Source organism: Malus domestica, chromosome 04, assembly GCF_042453785.1.
Source record: "Malus domestica chromosome 04, GDT2T_hap1".
In the NCBI taxonomy this organism is placed as follows: domain Eukaryota; kingdom Viridiplantae; phylum Streptophyta; class Magnoliopsida; order Rosales; family Rosaceae; genus Malus; species Malus domestica.
Window position 1 is genome coordinate 9,192,883 of NC_091664.1, and position 26,774 is coordinate 9,219,656.

Genomic DNA, 26,774 nt, shown 5'->3' on the forward strand with positions numbered 1-26,774 from the left:
CAGACGTTGAAGCTTTTCAGGTATGCAATGCTTATGCTTTGAGGAAGGGGTTCAGTCTTCATAAAAGGCACATTCGAAGAGATAAATCAAATAATGTTACGCAACGAGATTTTTTGTTTTCCAAGGGTTTCCACTATTTAAAGACTTATGCAATGACAACATGATTGATAAAATAACTACACAAATAGGTTGCAAGGCTGAAAACATAGAGCTCATGGATTGAAGATGGATGAATTGAAGAGACGATGTGTGTGGAGCCAAAAATATTCACTAGGCAACATGTGGATTTTTGGACAAAAGAGGACAAAAATACCCTTGAAAAATATTGGGATTCCTACGCGCAAGCAGCGGACAATCATCCTCAACCAAGTAAAAAATGCTCCAAAATAGAGGTAAACAATTCAAAGTCTATCTAATCAAATCCCTTTTTGCAAGGTAACCTCCAAAATAATGTTAATTGGTTCATTAATGGATTAATTATCCAATTAATCCATTAAATATCAATTAAATCATCCAAATTAACCACCAAAATATATCCCATTCAACCCTAAAAATAGGCAATGGCCGGCCACCTCCCTTTCTTCCTAACTTTTTTAATTTTTCTCCATTTTATTACCTCATTTATACAAATAATCAATTTTGTAACCACCAATTTATTCTTTAGGGTTTAATTAGCCAATAAATTGACTAATTAAACCAAAATCATAAACACAAAATCCCTTCAAGGCCGGCCACACCTTGAGGGAAAAGAGACAAGCCTAATCCTATAAATAGGCTCCTATTTTCACCAAAACTTTATTCCAACACTTTGGCAAAAATCCCAAAATTCTCTAAACACTCTTTCTCTCTAAATTCTAACTTTGGCATCGGAGGTTCTTCGGCCAAAGCCCCCCCCATTCATCGTGGGCGCGTGAAGCTCTTGGCCTTAACCTAAGGTGTTAATTGTTTTGTAGGTGCAAAATTGTCCAAGATCAAGGAGGAAGAAATTTGCATCTACAATGTGGGATTTTTTTTCTTTTTATTTATATAGTCTGGTTGCTTGACGATTAGTCAAAATAACTTTTAGATTCACCTTGGATATCAAGTTTTTTAACAACTTATGTTTTGATCAAAGTTTAATTCAAATAGTATTATCTATAGTTCTTAATTATATTTGGTAGAGATGTACTTTCTTGAAAATAGAAACTTACTATGATCAAAACAAAGTGAAAGATAACAAATATGAAAAAATTGACTCCATAATCTGGAGTGTGCACTTTTGTATTCATGTCACATGATCAAAGCAACTATTGTATAAAGAAAGAAAAGAAACTTACAGATTCTTGGTTGCTTTCCATGATAAAATTGGAGTGGGTGCATAACTTTTGTTTTTCTTTAATTTTTTTATTATTATTACTTTTTAAATAAAGAAACGAAACTGGGAAAGAAAGAAAGGGGAGGGAGTACTGAAACCTAAGACCTACGGCAAAACAAAGTGATGGGGGGGGGGGGGAGGGAAGAAATAAAAAAGAAAACATAACATATATTAATTAGTTGAAAAAAAAGGGATTATCGTCAACAAAATTTGAATCTAGACCTTGACCTGACAAAAAGAACGATTCTTATCAACTCAACCAACATTCGTTATTTTCTCAATTTTTTGGGTGTTATAGTTGAACTAAAAAATTAAATGATATTAGAAGAAAAATAAGACTTTTGTAATCGAATATATGTCCATTTAATATGCGCCACTGGGGTTCTTGGTTTATGACATGATGTACATATGTGGGGTAAACCGACCAGAGTACTATGTCTGCCTAAGCTTATCTCTCTTTATAGAATGTAGTACTACTTTCGAATATCGCACCATAAGTTTGAATGAGCATGTGCCAATTATATTAGAAGAGAAATGCTAAGTAGATTCTCTTGAAAGTAGGACTCTTTATGAATTATATGTCATTTCATATTTTTGGCACAATATTTTTTAATAGTAATACAAGATTAACGTTAAATTATGAGGTAGTAAAAAGTTCATGAAGAGTCCCAACTTTGAGATAATCTTATTAGCATTTCTCATTTTAGAATAATACTTGAATCCTGAGAATGCACATATATTACTCTGTGAATAATGTATTTTAACTATATAAATTTTATAATCGAAACCATTTAATTTCTTAATTTTTGTTCGAAGATTATTCTACAAAGAAAAAAAATTATTCAAATCAAATATTTCTAGTCATGCAAATATATTTAAAAAATGAAAAGTTCATCCTGAATATGTTATTTGGTGCTCACACTGTCTATTTATTTTATAAAATTTATACACAATTTGTAATCAGTTAAATATGTGCATTCCACTATGAAAATGCAAGTATTATCCAACATATTTTAACGATTTTAAAGTTAATAACATGAAATGTTTTCGGGTTCAAGGGAAATGAATACAAAAATAGCAAGTGACTTGTAACTCAATTGATTAAGACTATCTTCAACTAAAAGGACTAAATATAGTCCCATCTAGAATTATAGCCCTACAACAAATTATTTTTAAATGAACAATGTCAAGTCATACTCATATACCATCCCAACCGAAATGGCTAAATATAGACCCCTCAATAATTTATTAGTTTTAAGTTTAGACTTCAAATTTATTGCTCAATTTAATTAAACTACTGTTTGATGTTTTCAAATATATCCGTTAAATTTGAATCACTTATTGCAAGTGAAGAGCTAAGCCCCATAAGAAAAGGGCTAAGAGGGGCTACATTTAGCTAGCCGATACCCTTTGGCCAAATAATAGCCTAGTGGGCTCCATAGAATTATAACCCAGCCATGGGTTGGAGATGGATTTTTTGGCAAATCAGGTCATTTTTTGGCTTTTGGACCTTTAGCCTCTCTATTAGAGATGTCCTAAGATCCTTCGCCCTTACCCTTGAAATTATGTGTTCGAATTTCCTTCTCCTTAATGTAGACAAGGTTTTAAAATGCGCTAAACACTAGTCGGGCGGCTAGGCGGATTTGTATAAATTTATTTTATATCTTGTAAATAAGAGCCTATTTATACTTAAAAAATATAATTGTATGGATAATAAAAGAATAATAAAATGCAAAAAACGAAAGTAGAAGAATACATAAAGTAAATGTATTCAACAACTTCAATATTTAAAAAACATTAAGCATATAATCATAATGACGAGTATTATTGGATGATAGATTAAATTCTTCTTGTTCATGATCCTTGCATTGAATTGTACATGGACTAAATTATTTAACCTTGTTGTATCTGGTCTGTTCATTTTCTTTGTATGTATCCTCTCCAAAGTGCTCCAATTCCTCTCACAATCGAATGAACTTATAGTCAATGAGAGAATCTTTATAACCATCCTTTGCAAATTAGGCACACAATTTTCACAAGTATACAATCATGAAACTAAAGAAGAAAAAAGCACACAATTAATAAAAAAATAAAAAATCCAAACAGCCGAGCTCCGCCTAGCCGCCTAGCACCAGACCAATTTTTTGAAAAAATTTGCACTAAATCATGGCAGGCTTTCACTAATTAGAGCTTAGGCGGCTATTTAAGCCGATTTTTAGAACATTTTATGTTATCTTGTCGTTTGTTAATAAATGAATAAATACAAAATAAAAATATTTTAATTTATATTTGGTTGGAGACGAAAAGGTTAATATAAACTTTTAAAACGAATCCCGAATGAGTCAGTCTCCAATAATTGGAATAAAGTAAAAAAGAAATGTTACTAGTAAATGATTTGGCCTCTTCTAAATTACCTCAAAAAAGGTAAACTCAATTCCACCCTGCCGCAGTCTACATTTCTCACAATTGGAAGAGGATCCTCTCCTGAGCTCAGGATGGGATCCTCTGACCAATTTATCTAAATCGTTTAAATTTAATCTAACGGTTGAAATTATTATAATCTTTAGAAGATCTTAAAACCGTTGAATTAAATTTAAGCGGAGCTGATCAGGAGGACCCATCCTAAGCTTACGAGAGGATCCTCTTCCCTCACAATTCTCATTTCGTACCCCAAGTGTCATAAAGATCCGATCTTTCTGTGTACACCACCATACACGACTCTCGGTCTCTCTCTCTCTCTCTCTCTCTCTCTCTCTCTCTCTCTCTCTAAGCTTCTTGTTCCGAGCTTTCGCCATCTCCTCCGTCGTCTTCGCATATACGTTTCTGATTCGAAACGTTTCCGTTGATTAGTAAATTCGAAAAATATCGATTTGCGCGTGAACAAAGCATAGCGCCGTCGATTTGCTCTTTCGAGGCCGTGTTCGTTGATGGTCATCTAATAAGCTTCTTCATCAAGCAGCGGCGTTCCGAATTCACTTGGGTAATTCAATTTTCTCGCAATTTTTCTTGCTTGAATGCGTGGATACACACACATATGTGTGTGTGTGTGTATGTATATGCAGCTGTGAATCTCTCTGTATTTTTTTGGTTAATGGATTTGTGCTCTGTTTGGTTCCCGAGAAAATGAGATTCGAACTCATGCGTTGTACATCGCTCGATGAATTTTATTCGGAGCATGGGACCTGAGATTGTTGGAGTTGAGTTCGAATTTTCTTTTCCGAATATTTTAATATTTTTGTTCAATTAATTGGTGGAATAGTTTTTCTTTGTGTTCTTCCTCATCAGATTTATTATTCTGCTAGGAGTATTATTACAAATAATTAAATATTAATCATAAATGTGTGTGAATTAATTATGTTTTGTATGTATTTATCAATTGTGATAAGACGATTTTACGTGATAGGCGTATGAGCTTATCTTTTAGGTACGGCAAGTTGACTGATGGCTTTGTTTATGTGGAGTGTGGACTTGGTCAAATTGGGCGGTTTATGATTATACAGTGAGCGTTAGGATGGTGAAATCTGGATTACTAATCAATTCAAATTACTTAAAAATCTCTAATTATGTTATTCGAAGGCGTAAACCGACTACTGATTTCTGTGATTTGTGGCATGGCCGATCTTTATTCCACTGAAAAAAACCTTTTCTTGACTCATCTGGTAAATCTTGTTTTTGAATCATGTATATAATCGATTGGCCTGAAAATGTACAATCTAAATCAACATTGCTCAGGCTCGGAGAAGAATGCTAATTGTAGAAGCAGCTTCTCTGGCATACGAGAATAACTATAATTGTTAGCGTTTTGGTGTTTCTTGTTTCTTGCACAATGGAACAGCTTGTGGAATTATTGAACTCGGAGAAATTGCATTCGTTCTCCTTTCTACTTTGTGGTAGTTTTCACTTCATCTTCCTCTTTTGCTAATGCAAGTGTCTTTTAATTTGTAGTGAGAAAATGGTTGCCTTTGGGAAAAAGCTGAAGGAAAGACAAGTACAAGAATGGCAGGGGTATGTTTGATCTATCTCACTTATTCAAGTATGCATCATCAATATTTGGTGCATTGTGATGGACATCTTGAACCTTTTCTCTTGTGGAAGGGTAAAAGAATTAAAGAACGGCTCTGAAGATGAGATTCTTTGATGACAAATGTGTTGTGTGTTCCATTGATAAATTTATTTTTATTGAAATGATTGTGTGCTCACACCTTATTTTCATTCAGGTATTACATCAACTATAAACTTATGAAGAAAAAAGTGAAACACTATTCTCAACAAATTAAAGTTGGAGCAATAGACCGGAGGCACGTCCTAAAGGACTTTTCAAGAATGCTGGATAATCAGGTATGCAGGTCATTAATGCTCGTTCACAAATACCATATGAGAATGTTAGAAGAGAAAGTTGTGCATCTTGGCATATAGATGCATTTCCTAAGCTGTCAAGGAACTGTTAATTTTTGGGCGGTTTGTAGGGAAGTCTGATTAATTCATTTATTAAAGATAAATATGCTTAGTGCCTTTCACTTTTCCTCTTTAGTAGTCTCTTTGGGGAAGTTGTGGGAAAATTTTTAGAGCCTCATGTAGGCATATCATAAGTGAATTGATATAAGTTGCTGTGGCTTTTGTGTATATACATTTCGACCAATATATGCACCCAAGAACTCAAATTCCCATTTATAGTCAATTTCTGCATCACTTTGCTTTTGTATATTTGTGTTTGTGTGTATTGCCCACCTGCATACTCTATATGCATTCACATATACTGATGCCCATTCTTTTAGGTGTGTATATATACATATATACCTGCATAAGTGTGTGTAGTATATATATCAGAAGGAAGTTTGTAGCATATTATGGTTCTTTTGAATCTTTATTCTGGTTTCTCTGACTTTTGCTGTTATTCATGACTCATGAGAGGTGGATAACGAATGTATTTCTCTTTCTTGTTTGTTATTTCAATATCAGATTGAGACTATCGTCCTTTTCCTTTTGGAACAACAAGGACTACTTGCAAGCAGGATAGCCAAGCTTGGAGAACAGCATGAAGCTCTTCAGCAGCAACGTGATCTATCCAAAATATCTGAACTACGAGAAGCTTATAGACAAGTGGGGAGTGATCTTCTAAAGCTTCTGTTTTTTGTTGAGGTGAATGCCATAGGTCTGCGTAAGATACTGAAGAAGTTCGATAAACGCTTTGGGTATAGATTTACTGACTACTACGTCAAAACTCGTGCGAATCATCCTTACTCACAGCTGCAGCAAGTGTTTAAGCATGTGGTAATATGTTTGATCTGAGGTCTTTCCACCCTTTCTCCTTCCAAACATTTAAAACATTTCCGTTAATGTATAGTATTAATTGCAGTTATAAAATATTGGGGCAAGCATGACAGAAAACATAAAGTAGCCATTATATAACTCTGCATTTTAGTCATTATATAACTTGGCTTATTATTAGAAACTGCAGCCTTGTAATTTCAGTGTAAATGATCTATCTTGGGCAAATAATTTTCCAGGGCATAGGGGCTGTTGTAGGAGCTATATCTCGCAATCTTCATGAACTTCAGGACCGACAAGGAAGCTACTTATCAATATATGATCAGCCTGCTCTTCCCCTCCAGGTTTATTTAGTAATTTGATGCCTCAATTTTGTCGTTTCCTTATTTTCTTCCATGAACTGTGATGTTACTCTTCGAGCAGGAAGCAGTCAAATGTTGGTAGTATATAGTAATGCTTACTAGGGTTCATGTGCAGGATCCTGTCATTGACTCTGTAAAAGCAGCTGTGGACAGGTTAACCAATTCAACAAACTTTCTTAACTTTTTGGGACAACATGCACTTATTCTGCAAGAAGATGTGCTGCCTGCTCCAGTTGAGGAAGAAGTTGATGATCAGAGATACCACTTTATGTCACTTGTCTTAAACTTAGTGAACACGTTCCTTTACATGGTCAATACATATATTATTGTTCCTACAGCAGATGACTACTCGATGAGCCTTGGTGCTGCAGCAACAGTTTGTGGTGTTGTGATTGGAGCAATGGCTGTTGCACAGGTGTTTTCTTCAGTGTATTTTAGTGCATGGTCAAATCGATCATACTTCAAGCCTCTTGTATTTAGCAGTATTGTTCTTTTTGCGGGAAACACCCTGTATGCTCTGGCTTATGATCTTAGTTCGATATGGGTACTGTTGATTGGTCGTCTTTTCTGTGGGTAAGTAATTCTTCTACTTGTTCCTCTGGTTCTTCTTTTGGATATGGCAATAATATTTATTAGAAGTAGTGGTTTAGGGAGTTTTGGAACTTCTTGGCTTTGATTAAAACCTGTACAGCTATACTTGCAACTCCTTGTTTCCAAATGTATAACTTAACACTAGCTGCCTCAGTAACAAATGACAGTTGTACCAAACCGTGCTCTAAAACATTTTTGTACTGTAGGTCTGCTCTTTTGACACTGCTTTTAGTTCTTTAACTTTTCTCCTTTGGCTTCTCTGGAACTTGGAGGAATGTTGATGTCTTTCATCAAATCAATTGACAAATTTGAGCTATCTTTTGTTTCAGGCTGGGTTCTGCAAGAGCTGTTAACAGGCGTTATATTAGTGATTGTGTACCTCTGAAAATCCGCATGCAGGCATCAGCAGCTTTTGTTAGTGCTAGTGCCCTTGGAATGGCATGTGGTCCTGCTCTTGCTGGCTTACTTCAAACTAATTTCAAGATTTACAAGCTTACATTCAATCAAGACACTTTGCCTGGTTGGGTTATGGCTATAGCTTGGCTACTATACTTGATATGGGTGTGCATCTCATTCAAAGAACCTGCTCGTGAAGATGAAGTGAATCCTGTACAAGAGGGATCTAATAGCGGTATGTTTACTCATATCAGCAGCGGTTTATCTTTTGAATAATTTATGTTTTGTGTCCTCCTCATAAATCTTAAGCTTCTAATGGCACCATGGATTTAATCTAATTGGACCAAATAGTTCTCAATTTATTGCTGTGTGCATTTTTTGGCTGTATTGAGAAATTTAATTACATCCTTAAACACATCATCAAATTCAAATGTCAGTCTCATGCTAATTTATCTTGATTGCAACAAATCAAAACCAAACTACCTATTTGACATTACTGATTTCAACAAGCTTGACATGTTCAGATTAAAGAAGAAAAAAACGTTAGTAACATGTTAGTTAAGCTTGGTATCAACATGGTTTATGGCATTGATGTAGACATTGTGCTGTGTACATGCATGATGTCTGCCAATGAGTGGATCCTTAAATCCATTAATGGGAATAGACCTCTCTCAATGAGTGGGCAGTTCTTGAACTCAAGTTTGTTGATTTCAGTATCCAGATCAATGTTGGTTATTAAGACATTGAATAATAATTCTACCGTGATATAAGTGTGTGTATAATGGGTGCGTAGCCCACGTAGCCATGATTCTGAATGTGCTGTATAAGAGTGGGATTGAGCCATTTCCTGCTGCATCTCGCCAATGCAAAGCATATGGTTGCAGTTCTAGGAGCTAACAGTTATCTATTCTGGAATTTGACAGGAACAGCAGTAAATGATGCACTCGAGAAAGGTCTTCAACAACCATTACTCATTAGTGCTGAAGACAAGAATGAAGATGAAGATGGTGACCAAGATATTGATGAAAGTGAAGAAGCTCCTGAGGAATCTCGTCAACCAGCCACTTCAATTCGATCCGCATATCGACTACTTACACCCTCTGTAAAGGTATTTCATTGATTTTGAAATTCATATATGATTTTTTGACAGATAATCCAATAAATGTGCCTTTGATGTCCGTGTTAACATTACTTTTACTTAACCCTTCCAACTTCTTTATGGTTTCATCAGGTTCAACTGTTGATATATTTCATGCTCAAGTATGCTGTGGAGATTTTAATTTCAGAATCTAGTGTTGTTACCACATACTACTTTAGCTGGAATACCAGCAAAGTCGCAATTTTTCTGGCATGTCTTGGATTAACCGTTCTTCCAGTAAATATTCTTGTTGGGAGCTACATCAGCAACATGTTTGAAGACAGGTAATCCTTTAGGTTCTCTCTTTACGTGCGTGCTGTTTTATAGGTGGTCGTTGATAATATCCATATTTATTTTCACTGCTAACTGATGGATTTGATCTTGTTGACATAATTGCAGGCAAATTTTACTAGTATCCGAAATAGTGGTTTGCATAGGCATAGTTATGAGCTTCCATATGTTTAATCCGTACTCGGTGATACAATACGTCAGCTCAGGGCTCATCATGTTTGTTTCAGCTGAAGTACTTGAAGGTGAGATATTTTTATTCAGTTCAATTACTTTTTGGTTTAATAGGAATCGAAGTATATGTTAGTTTCCTAAGTAGCAGGAGACGCACGGACAATTTCTGCCTCATTCTCAACATATCTTCAACCGCCATTTGTGCAGGTGTCAACTTGTCACTTCTCTCTAGGGTCATGTCATCGAGGCTTTCCCGCGGAACATACAATGGTGGATTACTTTCAACAGAAGCTGGGACGCTCGCTCGAGTAGTAGCAGATGCCACCATAACTCTAGCCGGATACTTGGGGGAGAGTAAGCTCTTGAACGTCACCTTGCTTCCTTCCCTCGTGATCTGCATTACTTCCATTATTGCCACCTGCTACACGTACAACTCTCTCTATTGATTCATATCTATACCTAATGTATCAGAAAATGCCCGTCTCTTCCCAATTCAAGTCCCCTCAATTCTTTTCTATCGAATCACTGTTATTTTTAGCCGCAGGTTTGTATATTCGTAGCAAACTAGGTCATTGTTTTTGTCTTCAATTTATATGAATTTTCTTCTCCCGTCAAGCCTAGCCATTCTGGGAAAGAACAGGGTCACTTGTGATACACCGCTGTTTGCCGTTGGATCCTTGAGTGTTTGATATTTGCCCGTGCATTCAACAGTTCATTCTTTTAGTTGCACCAATCGATCTAACGGCTTTTGTTCCGTTGTGCATGTTAACTTAGGATAGTGCTATTCACACACTTATATTTACCTCTCACATCCCCTTGTTAATTTTTTATCATTGATCTTCAATTCATTTGTCATTCGACGACCAAAATTGAGAGGGATGTGTGGGAACCAAAAATGGGTGTGTGTCGACTCGACGGCCAAAATTTCAGAGAGGTGTATGAGAAGTAAAAATGAGTGTGTGGACAGTGCTGCTCTTAAATTAATGTGCAAACTTGATAGGCAGTAGTCTAGTAAAAGCGTCTAATTATGTACCTCCGCTTGCAATATTGTTTGAAAATGTAACCGGGGTGAAAAAATTTCGAGCCATGATTTCTAATTAGTTTAGCAAGGCCCATAGATATGAAGAGCAAAATGATTTCTAATTAGTTTAAATAAGGCCCAAAGAGATGATGAGCAAAATGTGAAATGAATTCTGCCTTGTGCGTGAATAGTAACTGCCCTGGTCCTTGTGCTTGCAAAGGCAAAACGGATGGAGTTACCCTAAACAGTAAATCTTGAACATTCTCCATAAAAATATATAAAAAGGGTTTCTTCTTTGTCGTCGGTCAATACAAAGTGAACACAACTAATTAATCACCGAAAAAGATGGTATATGTGTTGTAGGTCCCAAAAAATAATTTAGGGTTGGATACAAACAATTCGTGGGTGTAGGTGGGAATCTGGTAATCAAAGTGTTCCAAGATTGTGAAGATAATCCGATGTAGATCATGCAATTATGGTTTCTAAGATCATATTAATGTTTGAAAAACTAAACGTTGTCTTCTTAGGCCAACTTTCATATTTCTTCGACGAACATAAATGCGTGGACGCAAATGATTAATTTGAAACGTGAGTGATCAAATTGATGGGTAATCCAAACGTCTGTTCATGATAATAACCATGAATAAAACATATAGTTAATTATACAAAAGTTTTTTTATTGTGTAAGGACCACCTGAAACTTACAAGCAGATAATACCACATGATCTTTTAATTTTTATTTTTTACCACCTAAACTCTCTTAATTGTTGGAATCCACCACTTATGTTACTTGCCATCTTTTGCCGTGTAAACATGCCACTTGTAGGGATATTTTAGTGAGTTAACTTTATAGGGCTGGCTAGAATCAAATTGGCTCCAAAATAATACTGTCTGAGTCAATATGGTGCCAAAATAGGAGGTTTGTATCGCCTCCGTTCGACAATTCCCTCCATAAGAGTTTGAAAAAATTAATATTTGAATAAATTAAGGTGAACCACACACCCTTGCTGACCTACAAAAAAATATCTTGAAAACTCACTATAAATGAAAGACTATATTTTTCTATAATTTTCAGTTTTTCTCCCTTTCTCTTCATGACCTGACTCCAACATTGCTACAAAAAATGCCTTTGGCCTTCGTACAAATTGATTCCAGCGAGCCCTAGGAAGTGAATTGACAAAAATATCCCTCCACGTGAAGGGCAGATGGCATGTTTTGATGGAAAATGGTTGGAAAGTAGCGTATGTGATAGATTTCAAGAATTAAAAGAGTTCAGGTGGTAAAAATAAAAAAAATCAAAATTGAGGTATCGATATTGGCGCACATGCTTGCAAGTTTAGATAATACATGTACAAAATCCCAAATAAAAAATCTACCGAGATTATATAATGAGTAAATTGTAGTTATGGTCCCTTAACTTTAACTTAATTGAAGCAATGATCCCTCAACTAAAAATCCATTACCATTGGTCCCTCAACTCATCAAAATGTGCAGCTATGGTCCCTCAACTAAAAATCCATTACCGTTGGTCCCTCAACTTTAATTCAACTAGAGAAATGGTCCCTCAACTTTAACCCAATTGTAGCAATGGTCATTTCAACATAACTCGTTTTGACAAACAATTTGACGTAGTTGACGAAAAGGACCATAATTACACACTTTGATGAGTTGAGGGACCCTAATTATCTAAATGATTATTCCAACATAACTTATTTTGACAAAATTTTGACAAAATTGATGAAAATGACTATAGCTACACATTTTAATAAGTTGAGGGACCAATGGTAATGAATTTTTAGTTGAGGGACCATTTCTCCAAATTGATTAAAGTTGAGGGACCATTACTACAATTTACTCTTATATAATTACTCCTCCCTTGGAGATATACAGGGCTTTGAGTAATGAAGGCATAAGGTCCATATCCTTCCAAAAATGTTAGTAAGTGGTTAGCAATCCATAACTCTCACCAGTCACTAGACCTTCCAAAGTTCTGCACGATTATTGAGTCTGATTCGTGCGTAACATGTTGGCACCATAATAACTAAGCTCGATAGACTTTTGTGTTTACTGGTGATAAGAACAAGAATGGGTCGATTGGATTAGTGTTTACTCGCAAAACACGATTTTTGCACGACAATAATTGTACTAAATTCAGATAGATTTTTGTTTTATGTACTATGTTTTTTTGTTGCTGACAAGAAAAATAGAACATCTGGACACATTTGTTGTGGTCTATTTTATTTAACAAGGTTAAAGGGGGGCCGACGGCAGAAGGAGAAAGATTGAGAGAGATGTGTTTGTAGAATTGCAGGGGAATGTGTGTTGTTATCCCTCCTACATTGTGCCTTTATTTATAGTAGTAGAATGAGAGAAGATATTCCTTCTTCCCCAAGTAATACAAGTTGTAATAGGAAAGGATAACTAGAATCAAATCTAATCTAGGATTTACACAATCACACTTAAACTAGGAATGTTTACAACACTCCCCTTTGAGCGTGTAAATACTCAAGGTAGATTTAGCATCATGCAGAAGTTGAGAAAGTCAACTCATCGGCACTGATTCTAAGGAACAACTCTCATTCTCAATAAGGTAGGAACTTGCATAAGTAGTAAGTCTCACTAAAAAACCCTAAGGCTATGGCAAAAACCCGAGGAGTGACAAAATCCCTAGTCTAAGGAAAAATGTATGAGAAATGCAAAGTCAAAAAAAATGTCTACGGGACGTCATCAGGGATATGACCAGCCCAAAGTGGGTGCCTCATTAAAACCTAGTTAGGTAGCAAAAACCTAGTAGGAAAAATTCTCCTAATCATAAGGAAAAAGAGTACATTAAGATCAAGCAAGTATCTTCAAGATACTCCCCCTGAGTTTGACACAGTTCCAAAGAGAAATAGCAAAGTTACAACTCATAAAGTTTACACATACCAATTCCATGAACAAGCTTCTGAAATGTCGTCTTCGGCAATGATTTGGTAAAGAGGTCGACTAGATTGTCTTGTGAATGGATTTGCGTGACTTCAATCTTTTGATGATCTTGTTGTTGATGTGAAAAGAAAAACTTTGGGCGTTATGTGCTTGGTGTTGTCTCCTTTGATGTAACCCTTCTTGAGTTGTTCGATGTATGCTGTGTTGTCTTCAAAGATTGTCGTCGGAACATCAACGGCGAGATAAAGATCGCATGAGCTTCGAATATGGCCCACAACTACTCTCAACCAAAAGCATTCCTGAGTTGCTTCATGTAAGGCGAGAATTTTAGCATGGTTAGACGAAGTGGCAACTAAGATTTGTTTAGTTGACCTCCAAGAGATTGTTGTGCCTCTAACGATAAAGACATAACCCGTTTGAGAACGCGCCTTGTGAAGATCAAATAAGTATCCAGCACTATTCGAGGATTCGTTGGGATAGAACAAGCTCAAATATGTAGTATCCTTAAGGTAACAGAAGATGTCTTTCATGCTAGTCCAGTGTCTGTGTGTTGGTGCATTACTGTATCTTGCCAAAAGATTAACATCGAAGGAGATGTCGGGTCTAGTGAATTAAGCTAAGTATAATAAAGCGCCTATCGCACTTAGATAAGGAGCTTGAGGCTCCAAAATCCTCCTTTGGACGGAAGGGATCTCGTTTTGCATCTAGCGATCGAACAACCATATGAGTACTTGAAGGTTCGCTTTATCCTTATTAAAGCGGTGCAACACCTTCTGGGTGTAGTTCGATTGATGTACTAGGATTTCATCTGAACAATGTTCTATCTTGAGACCGAGACAGTATCGAGTCTTACGTAGATCTTTCACCTCAAATTCTGACTTCAGGTGCGTGGCAGTTCTCGCGAGCTCTTCAGGAGTTCTGATGGGATTCATGTCATCGACTTATACTGCAATAATCGTAAATCTGGAATGTGACTTCTTAATGAACGCACAAGGTCATAGTTCGTTATTCACATATCCCTAACTAGTCAAATACTCACTTAGATGGTTATACCACATTCTTCCAAATTGTTTCAAACTGTAGAGTGAATGCCTCAGCCTAATTGAAAGTGTGTTCCAGGGTTTGTAAATATTGAACCAGTCAATGTAAGTCATTCGGGAACTTTCATATAGATTTCCGTATTAAGATCCCCATAGAGATACGCGGTTACTACGTTTATCAGCTGCATATCCAGTTTTTTGGAAATTACCAAACTAATAAGGTAGCGAAAAGTAATCATATCCATAACGGGTGAATAAGTTTTGTCATAGTCAATCCTAGGGCGTTATGAGAAGCCTTGTGCAACAAGACGAGCTTTGTAATGCATAATTTCGTTCTTCTCATTACGTTTTAAACGAAAACCTACTTGTAGCCAACAGGCTTCACATGTGGAGGAGTAAGAGTTACAGGTCCAAACACCTTACTTTTTGCAAGCGAATCGAGTTCAACTTGGTTCCAGTTTGACCAATCAGTTCTACGTCGACATTCATCAATGGAACGTGGTTCAAGGTCATCGCTCAACATGATCTCAGTAGTTACTGCATATACTAATGCATTGTCGACAATCATCTTATTTCTACGCCACACATCATCTGAGCTAGCATAATGGACCGAAATTTCACGATTCTCGGGATGAGGATTCGTCTCTTCAAGGACGCTTCCATAATCTAGAATTTCCTCATGAGTTGGATAAAATGAGTAAGCGATAGTCGGATTCACGGTAGGCTCTTCAAGACCTTGTGCCATGGATTTCCTCTTTCGGGGGTGTGAATCCTTTGAACCCAATGGTCTGCCATGCTTTTGTGTAGGGGCAGATGATTGGCTAGCTGCTAATGTACATGGATCACCAAGATTGGCGTCCCGGGCCTCTAGGAAGAAAGTCCGTCATACATTTGGTACATCCATCTTTGCAGGCGTATTCCCAGCTGGAATATATGATCTTTTTACGCATGCTAAATTGGTGAAAGCATCTGGCATGCTCTGAGCTATGCTCTGGAGATCTAATATGCGATGCACTTCAGTTTCAGACTGAGCAGTGTGGGGATCTAAATGAGACAAAGTGGGAGTCATCCATGATAATTCGCATCATTCTTCAGGAACGTTGATGTTCTTATCTCCCCCTAACGACGGGAAGACTGTCTTATAGAAGTGACAATCCACAAAACGAGTTGTAAACATATCGCTTATCAAAGGTTCAAAGTAACGAATAATCGAAGGAGAATCATATACGACATAGATTCCCATCCTTCGCTGAGGCCCCATTTTTGTACGTAAGGGCGGCGAGATCGGCACATATACCGCACAACCAAATACGCGCATAAACGATATGTTGTGTTTGTATCCGGTAACCAATTGAAGGGCACTAAATGGTTGTGTCGCAACAGGCTTCAGGCGGACCAACTTTGCTGCGTGCAATATTGTATGGCCCCAAGCAACGATCAGGAACTTGGTATGTATGACAAACGATCAAGCAATCATTTGTAAGCACTTAATGAAAGCCTCTCCCAGGCCATTTTAGGTGTGAACATGGGGTACAGGATGTTCAACTTCAACCCCAACCGACATGTAATAGTCATCAAAAGTTTTGGATGTGAATTCTCCAGCATTATCCAATCAAATAGATTTGATTAGATAATCAGGGTGGTGGGCCTTAAGCTTGATAACCTGAGCCAATAGTTTGGAGAATGCAACGTTCCTTATGGACAACAAGCAAATGTGTGACCAACATGTGGAAGCGTTAACCAAAACCATAAAGTATCTAAATGGTCTGCAGGGAGGGTGAATCGGTCCACAAATGTCCCATTGAATCTGTTGTAGAAAAATGGAAGGATTTGAACGAATCATGTCATAAGAAAGCTCAGCAATAAGCTTTTCCATTGAACATGTTTGACATGCGATTCCTTGGATCAAACCTAAACTTCAGGTTAGTGGATACCTGTGTGATGATTTGAGGATACGGCACATCGTTATTTGTCCAGGATGTCCCAAATGATTATGCGAAAGTGTAATTTCGTGTGTGGTCCCAGTAGTAGGGCCAGCCACATAGTGGCATTCGATGTGGCGTATGGTCGAAGTATATAGACCACTCGGGATACGCTCCGTGTTCTCTAGAATACGCTTCTGGCCAAATTCGTATGAAGTTATGCACAAAAATTCGACTCCGTTTTCTATGTGGGTTTCAGCGTGGTAATTGTTATATCTAATGTCCTTGAAACTCAACAACGTTCTTCCGGAACGTGGAGAATAAAGTGCCTCAGCAATGGTCAAGATAGTACCATTGGACAACATTATACGTGCCTTACCGTATCCTTCTATCAGGTTGGATGGGCCTGAGAGGGTTGTCAGATGTGCATTCTTAGGTATGAAGTTAGTGAAATAAATGCGTTCACGTAAAACTGTGTGCGTGATTGCACTATTTGCCAGACAACTAACTTTCCCTCTAGTCATACCTAGAATGAAAAATTAATTTGAATCGGTCACATGCATAAAAGTTCATAAAAACAAACATAAATTCAAAATAATTTCATTTATTCAAGGATTAAAATTTAATATCCAAAAACAAATCACCAACTAATAATCCAAACATAAAGGAAAAATGTTCAAAAATCAACCAAAAACAAAATAGGGGTTCAGCCATATAGTGGAATTTGGGCCCAATTGTCTTATTTCAACTAAAAGATATGTCTATGTCTAAGATTCTAATCTTCCATAGGGGTGGTATCCATCTAAAAGTCAGAAACCTCTATCTTTGTAGTCTCTGGTTCGTCCACTTGCACAAAGTTTGATTCAAACTTCTTATGATGAGAATGATATTCATCTACAACCTTCTTGGGAGCTCAGAAAACAAGGGACCAATGGTCATTTAAACCACAACGATAACACATATTTGCGTCCCTTGTTTCAGGTGCTTTGCCTGTATTCTTGAAGTTCGGGGCCTTGGGAGCGAGGTTTGGGTTCTTCTGGGCTTTGTTTCCTTCCTTGGATAGGCCTTGACTCTGTTGATCTTGGTGGGATGACTTCTGGCCGCCCCTACCACACCTCTTTTGGCGTTTTGGGCATTGGTTAGTGATATAGTGTGCTTCAGGCACAACAGTCGCCCTAGTAGGTCGAGCTTGGTGATTCTTCATTAACAGTTGGTTCTGCTTTTCAGCGAAAAGTAGAACAGAGATCAAATTCGAGAACTTAGTGAGCCTCTAAGCTCTATATTGTTGCTATATGACAATATGAAAAGCAGAGATGGTTAAATAGGTCTTCTCCAGGAAATCCTCTTCAGTCAAAGTTTCGTTACAAAACTTGAGAAGTGATCGGATTCGACAAACTTCAGAATTATATTCATTCACAGACTTAAAGTCTTGGAAGCACAAGTGCTGCCAGTCGTGTATTGCTTCAGGCAAGAATATGTCATTTTGGTGATCAAAACGATCAGCCAAAGCGACCCAGCGTACACGTGGATCCTCCTCAGCAAGATATTCAGTTTGCAAAGCATCATGGATATGTCTTCGGATGAAGATCATAGCAGTGGCTTTTTCAGCTTCGTCAATAGGGTTGTCTATCTTTTCTTCAATAGTGGGACGCAAACATCTTGGACCCACTTGAGGTAATTCCTTCCAAAGACCTCAAAAGCGGTGAAGTCGAGTTTGTTCACATTCGACATGTTCCTATAACAAAATAGATGGACAAGATGTGGTTAGTATAATGGAGAAAAATCAATCCATTCACATATGAGTAGAACATACAGGTTCTAATAGACATGTATTGGTTTAATTTTGCATGAAAAAACTTTGGGTTTTCATGGGTGATGTTTTTAAATGGAAAATTCGAGTTTCAAAATAATTATGAACTTTAGGTTCATAAATTCCTGCAGGCAAACACAAATATATACACAGAAAAATGCAACAAGAATATGCAAAAAAATAGGATCTTTAGGTCTATAATTATAATTGAATTTAATTATTTAGACTTCGGGCCAAATTAAAGTGTGGGTGAAAAAAATATAAAACCCAAATTATTTAAAAATATTAAATAATCGAAGCTCGGGGCCTAAAATATAGGCCAAAGCCCACGGGTGGGTTGAGCAATTTTGATCCATGTCCTAGGCCCAAAAATTGGGTTGAGGGTCTCGAGTGTAAGGTGCAAGCCTACAGGGAGGACGGGACAAGGGGGTTGGGTTGCTGTTGGCAAGCCCAGAGGATTTAAAAAAATTATTTTCATACGGGCCGTTTCAGGCGAGCCCAAAACATGTGTTTTGTTTTCATTTTTTTTTCTTTGTAGGCCGGGGAAAATTTGGGCCAAAAGAAATGTTAAGGGCTGCAAGATGCAGGCCCAAAACTGATTGAGGTTTGAGGGTTAGGCCGAGAAGGGGCCCAAAGGGCTGTTGTCATACATCCCAGCCATGCTGGGTGTGTGCATCGGAGAAGAATGCCGGGGTTTTACTCAACGGTGCTGAGTCGGGCAGTGTTTCAAGGTTGGGCAAGCCATGGTTCGTCGAAAAACCAGGTGTTTATCGACAGAGAAGAGATCTTGACGTGGAAGGAGAGAGAATCGAATGAAATCAATTGAATTCGAACGAAAAACCCATGAAATTCTTCTGGAATTTCTAGAAATTATTGGTGACAACGATGGGTTTTGTCCAATTTGCACGACTGCCGGTCGTGTTTCGTTGGAAAAGTCAACGAGGATGACCTGGGCTTTAGGTCGTGGGTCAGGACAAGGTGCTTCAAACGCACCGTTCTGGTTTAAGCTTGCGGCTAGGATTCAATGTTTAGGCTGGGCCATCGTAGGCTGCTGGCCTAGTGGCTTGCGGCTTGCATGGTGCAAGTTCATGGGTTTGAAGAACCCTAGGTTTACCCATTTTTTTCAATTTTTTTCAATTCAATTTAATTATATGCATATTCAAATTAGTAATATTTTAATTCAATTTATATATAATTCAATTGGATGCATATGCAATTCAATAATTTGATGCAATTCATAACCAATATCAAATTCACATAATTTAACAATTATGATTATGAGGCATACACAATTTATGTAGAATCTAAAATTCGTAAAACGTAAAGTTGGGTCATGCATCATGGTGAATGTTCATACTATTAGGGTTGCAAAAATATCGAGATAAAAACCATTATTTTGAAAGAACCTGATTGTGTGATGATATGGATGAGCTGGTTTGATACATAAAAAATTTTCAATGTTAGATTCCTAAGCGCAGTGGTAGGAGCATGCTGATAACGTGTTGTGGTCTATTTTATCTGACAAGGTTAAAGGGGGGCCGGCGACAGAAGGAGAGAGATTGAGAGATATGTGTTTGTAGAATTGTAGGGGAATGTGTGTTGTTATCCCTTCTCCATTGTGCCTTTATTTATAGTAGTAAAAGGAGAGAAGATATTCCTTCTTCCCCAAGTAATACAAGTTGTAATACAAAAGGATAACTAGAATCAAATCTAATCTAGGATTTACACAATCACACTTAAATTAGGAATGTTTACAACAACATTGAAATTGTTAATGAGTTTTGGTTTATATGTTGAATATAGTACGTTAGTAGGTTGTGTTTGAGGTTAGCATATATAGTTTCACACGACACAAATATAACACAACATAAACACAATAAAACGCAACAGCTTGCTATATGTAGCGCTGGCTACAACAATTCTTCATACAATGCACCAAAGCAAAGTCTGGATTCCTTAACAATTCTAATCAAGAACCGTGGAATGAAGGTAATGAATGATATTTGATTGAACACATATATTACCACACTAGTGTACAATTGTGGGGAACTTTTAAATGAGACAATGAGATGCAACTACTTGTGCTGAAGTAGTTCAACTTCTTTAAAACTCCCACGATCGGCAGCTATTGAGCCCACGATTTTTTTGACAAACATCACAAAACGCTCTCGTGTCTATATTGAAAGTATATATGGAAAGTATGTATAAAAGTTTGAGTGAAAATTAAACATTATATGCTTAGCCCATTAAGTTACAAACATCTTAATGATATTATCTACACTAAGGGGAGTGACTTAGCCTTATAATGGGCTAGCAATAATATAGTTCAAATTCGTTTTTGACGAGAATCGAATCTAAAACCTCACTTACAAGTGAAAATGAATACCACTAGACCGTAATACTAAGTAGAACAAACATTTTATTTTAAAAATATAAATTATAACGTTATTTCATAGCGCTCCCATATACAAACACAAAATAACTTTTGACACTGCTGTAACATGTATACAAAGAGGGAGAGAGAGGGTGGTGTTGCTTTTTAACCAATTAGTTCTTTGTCTAAGAATATTTATCTATGTCAATTAAGATACACGTGATATTGGAGGAGGAGGAAATGAACATATGATTTTGGGTGCAGAAGTATATGGTTTTGAGCTGCAACTACTTGCTGAGTGGTCTCAAGTTTAAATAGTCACTGAATAAGAAGATAAAAATAGTCTTTTTTTTTTTTTTTTTTTTTTGCTAAGTTTTAACTTTTTACGGAGAATGGTCTAACTTAATTACTCTCACATCACATGACCAACAATTAAGTTGATAGTGATTATCCACCAGTATACCTATCTAAAGGCCCCAGAGTTTAACAAACGCCAACTGCCCTCCTCCCTCCCTTCTCTCTCTCTCTCTCCCTCTCTCTCTCTCTCTCTCTCTCTCTCTCTCTCTCTCTCTGTGTTCAAACACACACACACACACACACATTACATCTAGCAGATTAAGACCGACAGTTGCTGAAATAAAAGAGGTCCAAAAACCCAAATATTTAGCAATTTTTATATAGTTCATGCATGCATTCTTTTTAGGTCTATAAATTAGCCGAGCTAATTGCTTGCTTGCCAGCTTGCTAGCTTCTATATATTTGATCACATCTTATGCATTTCTTGAATCTTTTTTGGTCCAGTGCTTCATTTTCTGTACACATGACTGGCTTTGTGAGCTTTGTTTTCAGTACTTCCAGCCGCTGATATCGTTGCCTTGAAACTTATATAAGGAAGGCAGGCACTAGGGTTTGTAAAGGAAGGAAGGAATTAGGGTTTGCAAAGCAATTAACCCGGCCATAACATCTACACACAAAACCTCTGTGTACTTGTTTGAAAGTACGTGGGATATATATATCTTGATATTATAAAAAATGGGTTTTGTGTGGTGGAGATTGTTTGTTGCTGCAGTTGTTGTAATTCTTTTCTTTCATGGTTTTTCTAGCGCTGAAAGAGGTAACACTTGATCTTCTCGCTCCTTCTTCCTTTTCTTTTTTGTTTTTTGTGAATATGTTGAAATTAATTAAGAAATTTGTTTGCATGAAATGAGAGCAGTGAGATATATCTGCGTTTGTGATGACTGTGATAAGAAAGATCCATAAGACTCATTCTGCTACTGCTTGCATAATGCAAACTTGTGGTAGACATAAGTTAGAGGTTAGTTGATTACAATAGTGTGTCCACCTCTTTGTACTCGAGTATGAATCTACCTCCCGCAAAAAATTGAAGTAGTTTAAAACGTCATATTGTACTGTGAATCTGAAAAATTATAAGATCATGAGCCACCTATAGCAGCAATCCAAAGGCAGCATAAGCTAAATTAATTTTTAGTTTCATTAGCCCTAGATGTACCAACTTCCAACTATATATTATACTGACCTTTATATTATTAGTGTCTTTTACACTTTGTAGTGAATGAGTGGGGACCTGATCCATCTACCATGCATACAGTGAGAAGAAATAAAGGCATAAACCTAAAAATGTTGCCTGCATTTATTTGCTTAGAAAAGTGTAGTTTGATATATGTGTATTATGTGACACGTATGAAGCTCCACTAATCTAATAATGACAAAGTTAGCCCTATTTCCATTAATTTACATAAGATGTGTAATCTATATACTTATATTCTTCTCTAATTTACAGCCCCAAACTTCACCTTCATGCATAGCGCAACAACAGCTCCCGACATATCATACTATGACTACATTATAGTGGGTGGTGGCACTGCTGGCTGCCCCTTGGCCGCCAGTCTTTCCCAAAATTACAGCGTTTTGCTACTTGAACGCGGCGGCTCTCCCTATGGCAACCCCAACATTACAAATTTGTCTACCTTTGGCAGTGCACTCTCTGATCTCTCCCCTGCCTCCCCTTCCCAGCGCTTCATCTCTGAGGATGGTGTCATTAACGCCCGCGCCCGTGTGCTAGGTGGCGGGAGCTGTCTCAATGCCGGTTTTTACACTCGCGCTCCCCCTGACTACATTAGGTATATATTTGTTTATAATATCTACATAGGTGTAATTAATGTTTACTTGTTGTCACACATTGTTAATTGTCGAATATCAATCTATACCTTGTTTAAAAAATATATATATGAGGATTTATATACAAGCTTCTTATTTGCAGTAAAAAGTAAACTAATTGAACACAATATATTTTGTGATAAAAAAAGAATTGGTTAGTTCAAGTGACAAAGAATGGTAGAATAATGAATTAGGATTAGGACATGTCAAAGGTTCAATTTCCTTGTTAGTATTATGACACGAATTTTCAACATTGACATGATATATATATCATCACGTGACTTATACGTAGTTATGTTCATTCAACATATATAATCACTAATGAGTAAAAGTATGATTAAGAATTATGCTTCTGCAATTAGGGAAGCTGCATGGGACGGGAGATTAGTTAACGAATCATACCAATGGGTAGAGCACCTTGTGGCGTTTCGGCCGCCAATTCAGGCATGGCAATCGGCGGTGCGCAATGGTTTGATGGAAGCTGGGGTGATGCCTTACAATGGGTTCACTTATGACCATATCTACGGGACGAAGGTTGGAGGAACCATTTTTGATCTGGAGGGACATAGACACACTGCTGCTGATTTATTAGAGTACGCTAACCCCACTGGACTTACTGTGCTCTTGCATGCTGCTGTGCATAAGATCTTGTTTAGAACCAAAGGTTTGTGATGTTCGAATCTTCTAAACTCATCTTTTATTCATGAACAAATCATATTCTAACCCTTATGAGATTGATGGTGATGGTGGCTCTTTACAAGTAATTATGAGTTTCCCTCTTTGTTTATAAAGTAAAGTTATATATACTTTGTAGACACGATTCGTTAAAAAATTACATAAAAATTAAGTTTTTGCATGTTCACGTATTAAAATATAAATTAACGTGATAAAAAAAAAGTTTTTTTGTTGAAAAGAAATGATTGATGTATTCACACATAGATTACGATGTAACCTAATTCCATGTTTCTAATTTCAGGAATTTTATCATCCAACGAATATATTATTTCTTCGTATCTCTCTTATCATATGATAGAGAGATATAAATAAAGAGATATATCCGTAATTGCATCCAAAATTTTCTTCCACCTTAGCTTACATATCAACTTAATTATGATTACGACATGACATTGATATGGCTCTAGAACATTTTTTTTATATATAGTTTTAATTAATGATAAGGACAAAATAAAGGGTAAAGTGAATAGTATCAGGATTGACTTTTTAGTGTAAAAATGTGGTTTTTCGTTAAAGTAAACAGTACCGGGTGCTTTTCGTTAAAATTATCTAATATAAAAGGATTATTTCCAAAAGACCCTATGATCATTTTAATATATTTTTTGTCCTGTGATATTTAAACAGGAAAATCAAGGCCACTGGCCCATGGGGTGACGTTCAGAGACTCCTCAGGGACCAAGCACAGAGCCTATCTAAAAAACGGGTCCAAAAACGAGATCATTATATCATCTGGTGCGCTCGGAAGCCCACAGCTTCTGATGCTGAGTGGAGTGGGCCCAGCAGAACAACTTAAGGCCCACAACATCACAGTGGTGGTGGACCAGCCCATGGTTGGGCAAGGCATGTCTGACAACCCCATGAATGCAATTTTTGTGCCCTCCCCAATCCCTGTGGAGGTCTCACTGATTCAGGTGGTAGGGATCACCCACTTTGGAAGCTACATTGAAGCTGCCAGTGGTGAAAACTTTGCTGGCGGTTCTACTACCAAAGACTTTGGAATGTTCTCTCCCAAGGTATCCCTTTAATTGAGGCCAATAAATGGTTCTAAAAAAGAATTTGATCACCACACCCAATTATATTTAATTCAAACTTTACTCCCCCTTTTTTTTTTTTGTCAAACGATAGGTTTTATTAGATTAGCCACCGATATGGTTTGAACCCACTTCGTTATGCAAGGGCTCAACACATTTTTACCATTGTGGTAAAGGGCCACTTGCAACTTAATTTACTCCTAAAAAGACATCAAATTACTAAAATGACTAAAAGATATGTAGTTTGTTCCATCGTTATAGTTCATTTTAGTCTCTATTCTATTAGAGGAAGTTATGAATTCATATTTCGTAGATAAAAGTTTGATCTGTTGTTGAGTCGACTGTGAGATGGGGAGTCCCTCATCTAGACGCTAGTCAACCATGGTCGGCTCTCTTGTTTTTAGTTTTTCTATGACTTGATTATCGTTTCAACAGAAATTATCTACAACTTTGATCTCATTTATAGACATGTTTTGTTTAGTTATCTAGGGTATATGATGGTCGTTTAGAGCTTCGTTTTAGGGTTTAAATATCCAATTTGGGATTAAACCCTCATGTTTAAGCTTAGTGATAGTACAACTAATAATAAAATTTATACTTGTAATTGTGGATTAATTTTGTTCATATTTTGCAGATTGGTCAGCTCTCCACAGTGCCACCAAAGCAAAGGACCCCAGAAGCCCTAGCCGAAGCTGTAAGATACATGGACAGTCTTGAAGACGCAGCCTTCAAAGGAGGGTTCATTCTTGAGAAAGTCATGGGTCCAATTTCCACAGGCCACATGGAGCTCCGGACCCGAAACCCGAACGACAACCCGGCGGTCACATTCAACTACTTCAAAGAGCCCCAAGACTTGGAGAGATGTGTCCAAGGCATTGAAACCATTGAGAAAATAATAGAATCAAAGGCCTTCTCTAAGTTCAGATACGAGGGTATGTCAATAGCAGCTCTGCTGAACGCTACTGCAAGTAGCCCTGTAAATTTGTTGCCTAAACATGCCAATGCGTCAAGGTCTTTGGATCAGTTTTGCAAGGACACTGTCATGACCATATGGCATTACCATGGAGGATGCCAAGTTGGTAGGGTTGTTGACCATGATTACAAGGTTCTTGGTGTCGATGCTCTTCGAGTTATTGACGGTTCGACGTTTAATTATTCCCCCGGAACCAATCCTCAAGCCACTGTTATGATGCTTGGAAGGTACGTATGTAATGTTAAGTTAATACGTCATTCTGATGCAAGTTATACATTAGGGAATGGGAAATTAAATTATGGACCTCAAGTGTAAGGAATGAATGCTCTTATTAACTGCGATACAGGCTTTGGACAGTTTTAATTAAGGGAGTTTTAACGAAAAGCCCACGGTACTGTTCATTTTAATGAAAAACCACATTTTTACACTAAAAAGTCAAACCTGGTACTATTCACTTTACTCTTTATTTTGTCCTTATCATTAAAACTCAAAGTTTTCAAGTCATTTTCATTATTTTTCCTTTTAATTAATCCATAGTTGACTCGTAATTAGGTTACTCAAAATTTAATATTAGTTATATGTCATGGATATGTCACGTTGATGTTTAATGGTCTGTTATGATTTGTGATGGTGCAGGTACATGGGAAAAACAATATTGGATGAGAGGCTTGCTAGTGATGTATCAAATTAAGTAATTTATTATGTCTGATTGTATGAGTGCAAAGATTTGATCTTCTACTATGTATAACTACCCTGCTAAAATGATTGCAGAGATGGATGAGAGGAGTATGTATTAGGTTATATATTTCTTTAAACATACAATGAAACATTTCCTCCCCAAAATAATACTATTAGAATGATTCTCTTTTTTCAAAAAGGGTATTGTAGGATAATATCTATTAGTGCATATCGATCATAATTGGCAGCTTTCTAGCCTAAATTTTTGTGTACGATGAGTCTTAGATGTTAGGATTGGTTCTACTCAAGCTATCGAAGATCAAACCCAACTGATGATCATTGTTCTACGGTAACTAAGTCACAATCTCAAGTTTAGGATGGTAAGACTTAGAGACCTACATATACTCTTAAGTAGTTTAGATGCATACAAATGTATTTTTTTTTCTGCGTGTGTATGTTTGAAGTGTCATTTTGAGTCTTACTTGAATTAAGTTAATCAATATTAGATTTCCTTTT

The 26,774-nt window shown here is 36.9% G+C and overlaps 2 protein-coding genes across 3 annotated transcripts; both read left to right on the forward strand.

Annotated features, from left to right (window-relative positions):
* Nucleotides 1–3,943: 3,943 nt before the first annotated feature.
* LOC103411965 (SPX domain-containing membrane protein At4g22990) lies at nucleotides 3,944–10,186 on the forward strand. Its single transcript, XM_029101029.2, has 11 exons — nucleotides 3,944–4,334; nucleotides 5,300–5,359; nucleotides 5,572–5,692; nucleotides 6,314–6,625; nucleotides 6,862–6,966; nucleotides 7,100–7,557; nucleotides 7,905–8,206; nucleotides 8,895–9,079; nucleotides 9,203–9,393; nucleotides 9,509–9,642; nucleotides 9,779–10,186. The coding sequence occupies exons 2-11, from the start codon at nucleotides 5,307–5,309 to the stop codon at nucleotides 10,015–10,017; spliced, it is 2,100 nt and encodes a 699-aa protein (XP_028956862.1). The 5' UTR covers nucleotides 3,944–4,334; nucleotides 5,300–5,306; the 3' UTR covers nucleotides 10,018–10,186.
* A 10,911-nt stretch (nucleotides 10,187–21,097) lies between these two features.
* Nucleotides 21,098–26,457, forward strand: LOC103422065 (protein HOTHEAD). Of its 2 annotated transcripts, none has more exons than XM_070820476.1 (6): nucleotides 21,098–21,777; nucleotides 22,465–22,804; nucleotides 23,204–23,505; nucleotides 24,201–24,589; nucleotides 25,242–25,807; nucleotides 26,217–26,457. In XM_070820476.1, exons 1-6 carry the CDS (start codon nucleotides 21,696–21,698, stop codon nucleotides 26,269–26,271), a joined length of 1,734 nt encoding a protein of 577 aa, XP_070676577.1. In that variant the 5' UTR covers nucleotides 21,098–21,695; the 3' UTR covers nucleotides 26,272–26,457. The 2 variants fall into 2 exon arrangements, with proteins under 2 accessions (XP_070676577.1, XP_070676579.1); XM_070820478.1 differs by having other exon boundaries at nucleotides 21,402–21,978.
* The last annotated feature ends 317 nt before the right edge of the window (nucleotides 26,458–26,774 follow it).

What these genes read in the sequence shown, in the direction of transcription:
- LOC103411965 (XM_029101029.2), top strand. Translation starts at nt 5,307, where the DNA reads ATGGTTGCCTTTGGGAAAAAGCTGAAGGAAAGACAAGTACAAGAATGG. An exon ending in ATTGGTCGTCTTTTCTGTGG is followed by an intron (nt 7,558 to 7,904) that starts GTAAGTAATTCT and finishes CTTTTGTTTCAG; the next exon opens with GCTGGGTTCTGCAAGAGCTG. An exon ending in TACTTACACCCTCTGTAAAG is followed by an intron (nt 9,080 to 9,202) that starts GTATTTCATTGA and finishes TGGTTTCATCAG; the next exon opens with GTTCAACTGTTGATATATTT.
- LOC103422065 (XM_070820476.1), top strand. Translation starts at nt 21,696, where the DNA reads ATGGGTTTTGTGTGGTGGAGATTGTTTGTTGCTGCAGTTGTTGTAATT. An exon ending in GCTCCCCCTGACTACATTAG is followed by an intron (nt 22,805 to 23,203) that starts GTATATATTTGT and finishes TTCTGCAATTAG; the next exon opens with GGAAGCTGCATGGGACGGGA. An exon ending in GATCTTGTTTAGAACCAAAG is followed by an intron (nt 23,506 to 24,200) that starts GTTTGTGATGTT and finishes ATATTTAAACAG; the next exon opens with GAAAATCAAGGCCACTGGCC.